This window comes from Haliaeetus albicilla, chromosome 24 (genome assembly GCF_947461875.1).
Source record: "Haliaeetus albicilla chromosome 24, bHalAlb1.1, whole genome shotgun sequence".
In the NCBI taxonomy this organism is placed as follows: Eukaryota; Metazoa; Chordata; class Aves; order Accipitriformes; family Accipitridae; genus Haliaeetus; species Haliaeetus albicilla.
The window spans coordinates 15809558-15824368 of NC_091506.1; the positions used below are offsets into that span (position 1 = coordinate 15809558).

General features: G+C 37.0%; 1 protein-coding gene across 6 annotated transcripts in view; it reads right to left on the minus strand.

Annotated features, from left to right (window-relative positions):
* Positions 1-1768: 1768 nt before the first annotated feature.
* CACNA2D3 (calcium voltage-gated channel auxiliary subunit alpha2delta 3) overlaps positions 1769-14811 on the minus strand; it is a 476807-nt gene continuing 463764 nt past the window's right edge. For all 6 annotated transcript variants that reach the window (XM_069812301.1, XM_069812302.1, XM_069812303.1 and 3 more), the window contains 3 exons: positions 4044-4159; positions 3152-3231; positions 1769-2178 (listed from right to left, as the gene is read on the minus strand). In XM_069812301.1, the coding sequence (XP_069668402.1) occupies positions 2086-2178; positions 3152-3231; positions 4044-4159 (289 nt within the window). In that variant the 3' untranslated portion in view covers positions 1769-2085. The remainder of the gene's footprint in view (positions 2179-3151; positions 3232-4043; positions 4160-14811) is intronic.

A 14811-nucleotide genomic window follows, 5' to 3' on the forward strand; every position in this document is an offset into this window, starting at 1 on the left:
ATTTTCTTCTTTAATGTATTTCTTTTCTTTGTAAGACCAATGATGATTTATACATCAGACAGGATAAGCATTTGTATGCAGAGCTTTTCAAGGGCTCTAATGAGAAAGATTTTTCTTTTTGCTTTCTACTAACAAGGAAAAATCACCTAGACTGTGTTGGTTTATAAACATTTAACATTGCCATTTAACTTGCATGGAGAAAGAACAGCATCGGACAATATGAGGCTGTAGTGGTGTGCATTCCGGAAACACAGAAGAAAAATCAGAAACTAAAATACTTTATAAATTAAGTATTGAGATTAATTTTGGGGAGAATGATGGAGGGTAAGGGGGAATGGTGCTCAGACTAAAACCAAGCAAAGAACTGCAGGATATCTGTGTTGGTCCAAGTGTAGAAAATGCTCTGAATTCCCAATTAGCTTAGTAAACAGAGCATGTCGCTAGGACAACAGATTGACTGAATGTCAGCTGGAAAATTATTCCCATAGTGACTGATTTTGAGACCAACAGGGAAGGACAGAGAAGTCTGTAGCAAAACACTCCTAACCAAAAAAAGGTGAGGAAAAGAAAATTATGAGTCCAGACAAAGATCTGCATGGTTTCAGTACCACAGGAAGTACCAGTGCATTTGAACCCGTTAAAGCATTGAAGTGGAAATTTTACTTTACTACTTCTTCCTCTTAGAAGCTGGATAGTATTGCTTAAAACAAAGCCCCTCTCAGTGGCTTAGGTCCCTATTCTCGCCTAAGATACACAGCAAATCTGCTTAGCGTTTATCTAATGCTAAAAGCATACTCACTCCCAATCAGGAAACTGCCATTTTCAAGCACCAGATTTAGAACAGTGGCATTTTATTTTGCATCTAATGTATGATATTGTTAGAAGGTCACGTTACTCTCTTGATAGCGTTCTACTTCATATAAAACTCCAAAGATAAACTGAGAGATTAACGTACTTCAAAGATCAAGATCTTCAGCAAACATATCCACAACAGGGACATTACTACCAATTACAAGAGGAATATACTCATTATACTAGAGGTAGGATAAATATCCCTCTTTCTACAGGATTTTGAAAGACTCAGAAATCTTATTTTCTTTATCTTCTCATTTCCCTTACAAAGAAGAATGTAAGGTCTAGAATAAAAAAATATTGGTCTTGATCTTTGCCCACTGAGGGTGAGCCTCAATGAATTCTCAGTGAAAACCATAATGAGTTCTGCTGATGCAGATGTGTTGTAATTCAAACTTTCTCTGCTTACGATTTTCCTCATAACAAGCTTCTCCTAGCTGGCGTGACGTCTATAGGGCAGAACATTGACAGAACAGTATCATCCTTTTATATAGGTTATTTTACATATCTTCCCCACAAATTGTAACAAATGAAAAGTATTTATTTTTGCCATCTGCAACCAAATCAACCAATTTGATCTAAAGCTTACCCAAGTTAGGGAAAAGGCTTTAATCAGGCTTTGGCTCACTTTCTAAATGTGGCTGAGATGTTTTATAGCTATTTCCAGAAACAAAACCTTCACTATAAATCAGCACAGCGTATTACCTGCTCAGCTCCATACATGCACATGTGTTCCCTTGACTTGTTAATAAAAGCTATTCTGCCTTATTATAAAAGCTAACTCCACATTTTCTTCTCTGATTTTTTTCAGAAATAGGCTAAAAGCATAATAAAACATCTTCCATGTATTTTATTCTCTTCTCATCATTAATTAATGGAACAAATATATTATCATACTTAAAATACACTCCGAAACTGTGATTTTAATATACTTTATTGAAAAAAGTACACAGTTTTAAATTGTTTTCAATGGGACAAAGCAATGGTCACCTCTATCTACCAAGTCCTTTTCTGATGAATCATGACTACCATATGCCAAATTCACATCTGCATGACTTGCAAAGTAAAAAGATAAATCTTTTTTCAACATATCTTTAAGAATTTACATCACCAACAGTTTAAAATCATGAAATGCTGATGCTCTGACTATATTTCATGTCCTCTATGTTGCACCATTTCCCAGTTCACAGTTTATCCATGTATTAGCATGCCAATTGAACACATCAGTCAATGTCACCTTGAGAAAATCGCCAACAGCAGAGGAAGAAGAAGAAGAGGAGGTTTAGCACTAAGGCCTGAGACACCACCACATTCTCTTGCATTTTCCTAAAGAAAAAAAAAAGGAAAATAAAAACAAGCCATTACACTCAATTATGATACATGATCAATTACTAAACTACAGAGGCAGAAGAGGATTGGTACAAGCAACAAAACCCATGAACTAAATACACTCAGGAAGTAATACAGGTACACATTTTCATTTGAACAAGTTTAGACTGTAGACTGAAGGTGAGCATGATCAACAAGCATTACACAGTCCCCTCCATGCCATATTTTAGATCTCATTCTACATTGCATTACACCTTCGAAGGCATGAAATAAAGTTACTCCAGAGTAAAATGGATGTCTATGAACATATGCTGTACAAGCCACTGTAATCACATCCCGGTCTCTATCAGATCTCCATGGCCCTATACAAATAAGAGTACTATGCAGAACACAGAGTAGTAAATATGTGTAGTGACCCCCCCAAGCAATATTATGTGTAAACATAATAGCACAGTGCAGACTAATTTTGATAAATTCCAACTTATGTGAGAAAACAAATCCTGAACTATAAAGGAGCACAAAATAAAAAGTGTGGCAAGTAAAAATCAAGCGATATATTTATGTGTAAACTATAGCACGACAGTTGAGATTCTGAAAGTAGTTAATGAAAAAAACATTAACAGCACAAAGTTCCCAACCATATCTAATGAGGAGTCTTGTGGTCAGTGCTTGAGCCAGAGTAGGTTCTCAGATATTCCTGGCTGCCAGTTTGTGCTCACATCCTACCACGTTCTCTTATATGATACAAAACAGTCTACAAAAGCAGCAAGTCGAGACATTGTCTACAAGGGTGCTGAAAAGATCTGCAGCACTTACAGTGTCACTCACTTCCCTTACTACTGTGTTCTGAGTGTTCAGGATATTTCCTGATGTTTCAACTTAGAAGATACTTTTCCTATTTTATTTTTTTTTTTAAGAAATAAAACATCTACCATACTCCAAAAGAAAGGAAAAGTAGATAGAAACTTACTTCAGGGTGAAATCCATGACAAGATTCTGGGCGTCGTCTTATCTTCTGAGATTTTAAACGTTCACATTTAAGGGATTCATTATGTACAAGGTAGTTAAGGAGAGATAGTCTGAGCATTGCAGTTTTATGTGAGTGTTTGGAAATGAATATAATGAAAATCTTTCAGCTCCTTCCTTCCCCTCCATAAGAAACCCAAGGTGATACGTGTGGTCAACAGAAAAAAAGGTAGACAGTAATTCTACTGCTTTCTCCTCAGTGATCTGTAGTTTAGAGAGTATCATTTGCACTTACACTGCTGACCTGTCTTTCCATAATAAGTCTGCAATAAAAGCACACTGCAGGCTACTTTTGATAAATTCCAACTTCTGTGAGAAAACAAATCCTGAACTACAGAGGAGCACAAAATAAAATGTGGGACAACTAAAAATCAAGTGATATATTTATTTTACTACATTTTTATATTTTTTGGAAAGCAGGATTCTGAAATATTTTCAGTATTCCAGTCCAACCCTAAAATAAAAAGTTATCTATATTGTAAGTTTTATAAGTTCCAATATCAGGAGCTCCATTCTTATAAGGAAATCACATACTTAGGGCCTAATTTGAAAGGTGTTCAGCTATCTAAAGGTGACCATGACCTTATCATATTTAAAGATGCACATAAGTGTGTTTGCTTAATTTGTACTGGCTGTTCAAAAAAAAAAAAAAAAAAAGTGAATTCTCCTTGAAAATAAGTAAGAATGCATTCTCAGCTGGCTTAGTTTCAAACAGACCCAGCACTTTATAATTGGTAACAATGCATTCTTAAGTCATGTTGCAAGTTTTACATAATAAGAAATTTTTCAACATTTGGATCTTGAATCTCCTTCTGACAACTTTGCAAATAAAAGGATATACCTTATTTCTATAGGTGCCATGGTAATTGGTGGGACAGAATCACAGAAGCATTCATTATCTACTACCACCATGAAGAGATTGCTGCTTGGGATTTGCTGGATAACAAAAGACCTGCAAATTAAAAAGAAATCAAATAATGGTGACATCATCTGTATTTCTGAGCAACAGGTTTTGTTAGGGCTTTTTGAACTTGTCAACAGCACCTGTATTATAGTCACAAATATCATTGACTTTATATATCATACTATATCTCCACACCTTGTAGAAGTAGAGGGCTTTGGACAATGTTTCCCTCAGTTCACAGAATATGGTTGTCCATTCTGAGATGTACATGAACCTGAAAGTTTCACAAGTGAAGCAGAATGGATAGGCTTATACTGCTGACACATTAAAGCGAAGACTGAGACACAAGTGAATTACCAAGGAGTTTATCACATTTTTTTCTTTTTCAGATTTCAATCCTGAATCTGCTCTGTTATGAATACCTAGCTATGTATTTATGATCTGGAATTTTTAAGTACACATGAAACCGATCTGCAAAAAATAACAAAGGTTCTTCTGCAGCCATGTAGTGATAACTCTCGGTCCCAAACTTTAGCCTCTACAATCACATTAGGGCCTTTATTCGCTCTGGCTCTTGCTTGAAGCAACATGAACTACTGGGAAAGATCTCAGCTTTCATCTGTCCTCTTGGGAGTCGTTTTATTACTGAGCCAACAAAACAGAGATTAAGCCTCAAAATCTTCCTAAGCGAGGAGATTTATTTTAGAATAATGACGACTATATGGTACAAATATGGTGATAACTCAGCACCACATTCAAATTAAGACAAAGTAGGAAACTCAAAAGGAGAGTGAGAAATAAAGACATTACTTGTAAGAAGGAAAGCACCCAGGGGAGACCAGGGAAGGATCCTGTGGGCACTATTCAATGATCCACAGAGTTACAATGAGCCAAACTCCTAAGCACGTACCAAAGAGAAAAGGGGGAGGAGGCAGAGCCAAGTAGGCACTGTTTAGCCTTTTCTTTGAAATTCAGGACACAACACAAAGAAAGGCTTTATGGCTTATACCCGATTCTTGAAAATTTTTTAAAACAATCTGTCAGAATTTGTACATGGTATCAACAGAATATCTGCCATATCGAATATCATCGAAAAATGGCAATTCCAGGAATTAGGTGTTTTTCAATGTGGTATGCTGGTAAATGTACAGAACGTTAAGTGAGGGTTTGAGCACCAAGACGATGTGGAGAGAAACATACTATTTTTCCTCAGACATCTTTATTTAAAATACATATTGTCTTACTAAAATAACTCCTTGCTTTTTCCAAAGATCACAGAAGATGAAATAGCGGAGGGGGCAGGGAATATTCAAACCTAGCTTCAGAAAAAAAAATTTGGAAAAATTACTATAAAAATGTTGCCAACGGAAAGATTAAACACTTTTCAGTATTTTTTAAACTTACTGAACCTCCATTAAAATTACACTTAGAGTGATCTGCAGTATGTTAGCTTTATGTTTATACATGAAATATACATTTATGGCATAATGTAAAAGGCTCAACTTTATAAATGTACCTACCAAACAGCTGGAGCATGTAGCAAGACTGACATCATTGTAATTGAGCATCTGTGGCTTTGTGGATTTGTGTGTGGGAGAAATGGGGCCAATAAAAGGAAAGGAGGGAAAACCTTTAGCAGACAATAACAGCAAAACTGTACTGCATGAATTTCTCAAAACAGTTACGAATAAATCAAACCCTAAAGAATAGAAAAAAAAATTAATTTCATTCCAAGGAATTAGCAGTATTTGGATTTTGTGCAATCTGAAACTTCTATGTATTGTGTCTTTAAAACTAGCTCAGAAAAGGACCTGAAGGGTAGAAAGTGTTGTAACAATTAATTGGATGCCAAATGATGAATTTCTCTTTTTTGATGAGAAGGGAGTAATCACTCTTCTGTTGTACCTATGGCGTGCCTGACTCCAAGACCTTCTGTGACAGCCCCTTTTTTGTGGCCCCCCTGGTAAATACTGAAGCCTGTGAGAAAGCATGTACCATACAGCCAGGCTTAGAGGTGCCAATTTCATGAAAGGTGGGCACATTTCCCATTTTATTTCTTCTTTCACCCACTTCTCTGAGGTGGCGTAAGGGCCGCACAGTATAGGCTATTGCTTCCCCAAAGAAGGGGAGGGTGTGCGGGGGGGCGGGGAGAAGTAAATAAAAATTTGGGAGCTTTTCCTATCACTTCACCTAGCTGGAATGAAAACAGAAAGCACTTCAAGACATAAGAAAGTTTCCACTACATAACTATGATGCCGAGTAAATTACTATATGGCTTCTCTGACAAAAAAAGTCAAAAACTACAAAGGTTTGTAGGAATTAAGTCCTACACTTACAGAAAATTTTGCTAGACCTGGGGAATGCAGTATATGCATGGATTGATAGAAATTATGAATTAATGGAACTGCAAAAAGCAATATATTATGTTAAGTCAAAAAAACTTTCCTACTTCAGGAATTATATGGTAGATATCAACTAATTACACTTGTTCCGTTTACCAAATAGCGAATATTCTTACAAATCTACAGTCTGTTTATCTATTACAGATCTTTGTGAAGTGTCTAACCTTATGATGACGTCCACAGAACATGTGACTGTCATCTAAAAAAGATGTCACCCACAAAAAGATGAAAATTTTGGCTCACTGCAGCTTTTGTTTCCATAGTGCATAATAATATCTTGCAAAGTGGAACAGCTAGCTTCTCATCCACCATACTAGATATAAATTAAAAAGAAAATTTTACCTTCCACCAGCAGTAAATGAATGTTTTCCCTTTCACAATTCTCAAACATAATCTTGAAGTTGTAAAGCCAAGTGCGTGTCCTCACCAGTCATTGACTTGTGAGGTCACAGGCAAAGGATTAACTTATCAACAAGTGAAGAGAGAGGATTGAAGACAGAGATCGAGTCGAGCAAATAATTAAGGGCAAAAAAAAAATATGTCCAGTTTAGCTTTCTTTTCTATTAATAGAATGTGCACAAGCAAATTATACTTCTTTCAGCTGCTGTAATTTAAGATCATTTCACAGTCATGAGGTATTCTTACCCTCACCAGATCAATGGCAAAGAAGTTTCTGCCAGTCACAACCACTGCAGTTGCTCTGTGACTATTCAGATAATTCACATGGCACTGCTTCACTGCTTCCATGCCCAAACTGGATAAAGCACACAATCATCCCAGCAGCAGGTCTTCTGTTTGAGTTCAGCTTTCAGTTTCCATGGTGACATGCGCATACTTCTCTGAAATTCATTTTCAGTGAATGTTCATGCCAGTAAGTCTCAGGAGCTGAACATTCACAGAAAACAAAAGGTGCATATACACAGTGAGAACAAAGCCTTTCAAATACTGAAATATTCCACCAAAATGTTTCCCTGCGTATGCCAAGATTCAGTTGCAAGGGAGAAAAAACTCTAGCAATGCTGAACAGCTTCCATGACTGCAGTGGGAAATAAGGAAAGTTGCTGACAAAGTAATGAAAATGGTCTTGTCTTTTAAGTGAGCTCCACTGTGAGTCTCTAAAGTTTATATTACAATAAGCATTTCTGAACACCTGCTGGCTTAGGCCGTCATTTGTGTCACTGGCAGTATGGGAGCCAACTCTCAGGGACAGAGTAAGGGGTTTTATTGAACTTTCTTGCTGGTTTAACAAACAAAAGAATGTCTATGTTTAATATTTATGGAGAAAGTTTCATGTTTAAATGGTAAAGCTCTTTTTGTGTTAAGTAATGTAAATCTTTTGATTTGAACCTTTTTCCTTTACACCAGTATCATCACCATCATTGGATAGTGACAGCACAGAAAAAGCCTTGCATATGTCTCCATATATAAAATGGAATAAACTGTTTGGGTTCCTGTTACGTTGAAGCCACTTTGAGTCAATAAGAGCTTTATTAACAATTTCTCCTCCATCTTTCATGCACCGAGGAACTAGTTTGGTTTATTTGATGTGCAGGTTCAGAGACTTAAAACAGACCTGAACACAAACTGCTTCTTCACTTTGTGGGGAAGGTGAGGAAGGAAGACACTTAATACTTTGAAGGGGCAGAGAAAGGAGGAAGAAAATCTAGTCATGCCAAACTGTTTTGTTAATGAACTAAAAATAAGAATAGAGAGTAAATCTGCAAGAAACTCTGCATTTTGAGTCAGAGCATTACACAAGACTTTTCTCATGTTGCACACACTTTATCTGTTTCTTTCTAACCTATTTCTGTATCAGCTGATATAAAAGCATCCACACAAATATACAAATTGATTTGGGAAAAAACCCCCAGCTTCATGTTTTACTTGGAAATAGTAAATATTTGCTCAAAAGTGCAAGTATTTATCTGTTGAAAATTAATTTATTATTGCGGAATGAAATAGGAAGACTTGGAATTCAAGTACTACTGCATTCATAATCATATTTGCTAAAGTTGTGCTTATGAAGGCATGATAAGAAAGCACACTTTTAACGTGTGTCTGGTGGCTAAATGACTCTTCCCACAGAGAACCAGTTCTTTCTAATTTCTTAAGATAGCCTAGAATACGGAAAGCATCATAACAGGACTGTAATACAACTCTTGGAGGGCAGTCACACCAGCTGCCTTTATGCATGTAACTCAGGTTCCTACATTGAAGGGTAATCAGCCCCAACTTTGAACAGAGTACATGCAGAGCCACAGACTATTCAAGGATAATTCAGAGCAGGAGCTTGGCTTCGGTGATCTGAATCATCCTCTGCAGGAGGGTCTTTCTCTCTCTTTAATGGGCAAATAGTGATCCTGCAGAGAAATGCATCCCGAACGGGGTGAAATGTGATGCCTAAAGCTAAGTGCAGGCTACAACACCTGTTCTAAAAGAGCCAGCACACTACATTCAAACCTGGTTTTATTTTCCAGTTTGAATCTCTTCCTTTTGCTTGTATATATAAACATTTTCATACAGTTATATTATATTTTGATCATAATAATTTCTTCCACAGACTACGTTTAAAAAAAAAAAACGAACCAACGAACCTAATTTCAAAAAGGTCAGCTCTTTTTCTTATTACAAGTATTACTTTCTCCTGTAAGGAGGAATAATTAGAAGATATACTCAGGGCAGTAGCAGAGTAGGGATTGAGCTGACACTACCCTTGGTGCACTGCCCTCTTTCCGCACCATGTGCTTCTTTCTCTTCCTTTCATCTTCCAGCCTCTGAACCTCTTGGGTGGCAAAGTATCAGTAAGGGAGAGGGACAAACTTCCCTGGAAAGGAGGGAAATGTTGCAAGATGGGGGAAAGGGCAGGGATGTTGGGACAAGCAGTAAGAAAGGGACAGAGAGAAGGTGGTTATTAGTCGCTGCAGCAGGTGGCTTTGTTGCAGGGCCTCTGCAGTCTGTCCCCTTAGGGATTTCGGAGCATCTCCCATATTGATGAAAACAGGCAGAGCAGTAGCAAGGCAGAGCTAGACCCTTTTTTGATTCCTGGCTGCTGTAGTCATGAGGCTCCTGTATCTCCTGAAGGAAGAAGACCAGTTTACTGGCCAACTTGAAAATCACACACTTAGTCACTTATTTCCCTTCTTAATGCAGGTCATTGCTTCACTACAACTACCTGAATCATAAGGTGCAAAATCTGTATGTGGTAGGCTTAACATCTTGTCTCTGAGATGCTGCTGGCTGCAACTTTCCTTTCCTAACATAGCTGGATCCATAACCGGCAAAGCTAAGGTAATTCAATTTCAAACATGCAAGAGATGTGTCTTGTCCAGCTAAGCAAACCTAACCTTTAAGTTGTTTACTCTCTACTATTTGACTATAACCTCTGCTATTAAAGGAAATCAATATTACTGTTAAACAGCTTAGTCTGTATTTCCATGCAGGAGAGAGAATCCATTTCCTTGTCCACTGATGTTAAGTTTTGGACAGGATATAAACTGAAAACAGACCTGAGGTTTCCCTACTAATAAGCAGCCATTTACATAGCCCCAGACACACCCAATCGTAAAGAAATGTGTTGAATGCAGCATATTTTGTACAGGACCGAGGGTGGGCCAGACAGCCGTAGAGGGGACACAGTCATGTTAGGCTGTTCAGACTGAGGATCCCAAATACCACCATTTATTGTTCACTTGCACTGAACTATTTTCCTTTTCCTGGCTTACAACCATGCTGCTATTAGCTGGTGGCCAGTGACACCGCTACACAACTTGTTTCAACAACAAAGAATGGTCATAAACCTCCTAATAGCCTTCAGAAATCTCTAATTTTCAGACCCATTTTTCCCTTCTTTCTTCAGACAGTTGCAAAGGTTGCAAAGTGTTTGAGGGAACAAAATGAATGACAAGCAGCATGGAACTCTGAAGATACTTACAGGATAAGACTACACTAGAGGAACAAAAATATTTAAAGAAAATATCTTCCCATTATCCTACAGAATGGGAGAAATTTCTCTGTGATTTGAGGATGATTTAAGCACAGCACCAACATTAAAAGCAATTCAACTTGTTTAAAAACAATGCTGTGTGTTTCTAGTTAAAACTTAATTAGTTTTCTCACAGAAATACTGCATTATTTTGCTTTGTTTTAAAACACGCTTGTTCATAAGTAACAGTTATTGAGTTATACAGTATATATTACAAACAATATACTTTTTTAATTTTACAGAAGTATGCTGCTATTAAATCTGTGCTCATGACAACAGATGCTACGCAGTAGAGTGTGTGGTCATGATAAACACATGGTTTAGGTGGGATTTTAATCCTATAAACATGTAAATGGCTGTTCAGATTCATCTTTAATTTCATGTTCAGGAGCTTTAACAGCCTGATTCAAGGGAAAAAAAAAAAAAAAACATATGGGTATTTTTCATCTGTTTCTGTAATGACCGTAGGAACACTTTAATACTATTGTTTAATGTTATAGTGAATGACTATGGGACTTTCATTCAAATTATGACTAGAATAACATCTCATTGTTGCATTAGCATATGTCACTCCTGTACTTACATAATCATATCAATCATTTTTAGGAGGCAACAGAAAAGATCTTTTAGCTACCAGTTGTTTTGCCTGTGTGGATGAATCCTACAAAGTATGGAAGAATTTCACTGCGAGGAGTTTGAACTGAAATAAACTGAGGGCAATATTTTCAAATTGGCAACCTAAACACGTGCACAAAGATGTGGAAAAGTAGTCTGAATTTCCATGGTACTCAACTCAGATAGCCCCCACTGGGCGCTCTGATGCTTGAGCATCTCTGTAAATTCAGCCATTCCCCTCCGGGCCTTTCAGTGTATTTTTTGAGTGCAAACCTGCGTTAATGAAGTTTGAGTATTTTGGATTAAGATTAGTTGTTACTTTGGGATTACATTTCATATCTGTCAAATTCAATCTTTCCTATTTTTTAGAGAAAGAAAAAACATACCAGCACCAGGGTACAGTAAATGGAAAATATTGTGCACTCTGCACTCAAATATGTGTTACTCACATAACTGTTGGTTGCAAATGTTCAACCCTAATGGTCTGGAACAAACTTTAAGCATTCAGCTGAAGTGCAGATATCCGCTGTGCTGTTTCCCAACTCCTATCATGTGCTTTCCAGGCTGCTGGCTACATTTCCAACCCACATTTCTCTCACTTATCACATTTTTTAAATGAATGAATGAAATGTTTATATCACAGTCAAGTTGGGCTACTTGGGTTTTTTTCAGATAAATGATGACAGAGAATGGAATATCTTTAATGCAATTTATAAAAATAACATGCATGCCAATAACAACATTTCTGAGAGCTGGAGCAGTTAAAGTATATGAAAAAAAAGCAGCTAGTGGTTCTCTTGTATAAAAAGAGACAGATAACCTCTCAGCCTCAGGCCTGTAACCTGACCCCATACTAGCAAAATATTGCTACCACGTATAGCCTGACTGACTGTAGCACAATCTGGTGTCGGTATAAACATACCTACTCAAAGCAAAGTTTAGAATCACGGATTCAAATGAATAATATCACCCTCACCGTTCCTGCGTCTGCCGAAGGCCTGCAACCCCAGAGAGCTGTGGCATGGTTGGCAACCACTTTGCTTCTGATAGGAAACCCAGAAGGGCCAGTCCTCTTTCATTATCAATCAGGGGATGCTTTCTCAAATAACTGATGCTCAGATAAAAGTCCCTTACCAACTGCATATTAGAAATGTTACAAATGCCCAAAAGCTTTGAGTGCCCAGACTTTAGGAGGGAAAAAAGTACTTTGGGTAATGAGGAATTGGACTGTGCTCCTAAGCTTTCTAGTCCAGCCACCCACCCTTATGAGGATGTAAGATAATGGAGAGTTTCAGATCACTAGGTTTAAAATGGACTGCAAAATTTTTGCAAAGAAACCAAGCTCAGAAATCCCACAAGCTTTAAATATGAGTCAAGGTTCATACCCCTGAACAAACCTGAGCTGAGAGCGTGGCATAAGTGGGTCTCCATAGGCAGAGTGGTTACCTGATTCTGTGGTAAACTGCTCACAATGAACAACATAGGTGATACCGTAATTGGCACAAACCAAATCATATCAGAGGTCTCTTAAAGCTTGGACTTCGCTTTTTGACGCTGGCACCTGGTTAGCAGGACAATGATAGGGAGGTCAGAAAAGTTATCCAGACTGGAAAATGCAGTTCTACTATAGCATGTTAGCCAACGTGTGGTTTTTAGCAGAGGTTTTTTTAGCCCTACTTAAGTAGCTGTGGTTTGTATTGAGAGTTCTCTCAGGTGATGTTTTTAAAATACTAAATGATTTATAAGCTAGATTCTAAATATAATTTAGAGATTAAAAAGCCAGTTGATTTCCTCTGATTTAGGAAGGCTCACAAATATCACATGACATTGTAAAAGTAACTTTCAAATTGCATGAATTGGTAACTACTCTTCAGCTTTAGGTCCAGTCTCATCTATGAAGACGACATGGCTCTAGCAAAGAGCTACACAACGCAAACTGAATTATAAAAAGCAGAGATGATCAGGAGATTCACATTAAAAGTGTAATAAACCCTAGAACTAAAGTGCTCATCGGATGTGTCCACAGTGTGCTTTGCAAGGATGTTGTTAATTTAGTTCTGTAAACGTAAACTTTAGCAATGATTGAGAAGGCCACATCTGACAGAATTAAGTACACTGCATGTTGTCTTCTCCATAGCTAGTTAAAACTCTGTAATATTTTAGGTAATATATAAATGTTCCCTGCACTGCACTTGAATCTTAAGAGTCACATTGTTTTTCCAAGTTAAAGGCTACTAAATATCCATTAAGCTCTCAAATCCTTTATAAAGAGAAGTGCTACATGTACAGATGCCTAAGTCATGTTTGCATTGTTTTTCATCAGACTATAATATAATACTAGTATATTATAAATTCAAATGAATTTCCTAGTATTAGCAATTCTTCACAAGTGTGCCTGGCTTTAAAAATTCACTGCAATGTTTCCCAATTTTAATGAGTTTTCCTTCTCCAAGCCATCTTTGATATATACATTACTACTCAGCTTTATATATTATGGCATTCATACAACTTTTTGAATCTCCTGTCATTACAAATATCCTTTCATTGTGTCAGCTACTATCTATCATTTGTTTAATATTTATTACTGCTTGTTTAAAATGTAAAATTATGTTAACTTTAAGTAGAGTAATATTTACATTTTATAGCACTACTGAGCTTAACTATGAACAGTGAATGGGTAGGGATCACCACCTTCCCACGCAGAAGTTTTATTTATAAACTTCTCAAGCAATTCAGCTCTAGGCTTATTTGGAAGACTCATTTCGGCAGTTAAGAGAGAGAGCACATCTCATCCTACTTGTCAGAAAAAAAACCTACAGCAAAACTAATGACAACATTAATAGACTGAATTGCTAGGAAGCTGACCCATGTGTCTCCAAGATTTTACAATACTTACAGATGGACCACATGGTCAGTGCTATGAAGTCTCCTAATGAAGCAGATGCACACATCTGCAAGAAAAGACCACCATACATTTCCTCACCTTTCTCTTCCTTCTATAGAGTCCCCCTCTCATTCGATATATATTCCTTGCCATTAAAAATGCCCTTTGAAAACGATTACTATGGTCAGAATATTTTTTACATTAAATATACTTTTTCTCCATTGATCCATAGTGATTCTTTCATTCTCTAGCTTTTTTATGATGATTACTATGCCAAGCAAATTGAAAGAGAGAATTTGAATATGGATTTGCATGGTTTTGTCAACTAAATAAACAAACTCCAAGGTTTTGATTTTGGGGGGAACACTCTGGCATAGAAACTGAGATAATAATGAAAGCTATTTTCATTATAAGGTAGCATTCTGTGTATAAGCAGCTACAATACTCCTGAATTCAACAAGCAGACTAAAACAGTTCTGAAACAAAAAAGGAACATTGGAAATCCTTGTCTATTTAGAAACAAAGAACCCAAGCAAACAACAAAAAAAACCCAACCTTGAAAACTGTCCAAAGGATTGTTAAACTAATGACTCGCAGGCACAGGCCTGCCTGGTAACATAGATGTCTTGCCCTATTATTTCATATACCTATTTTCTTAAGTGAAAGTAGTAATCTTCAGTGTTTCCTGAACTGGTAATTTAAAATATACATTATCAAAGGGTAGAGTTAAATTACCCATACAGTGACTTTAAATTGCACCTGCATGACAAACATTATAATCACTGTTGCCTTTGGAGTGAAGAGGAAGTTACTCAGC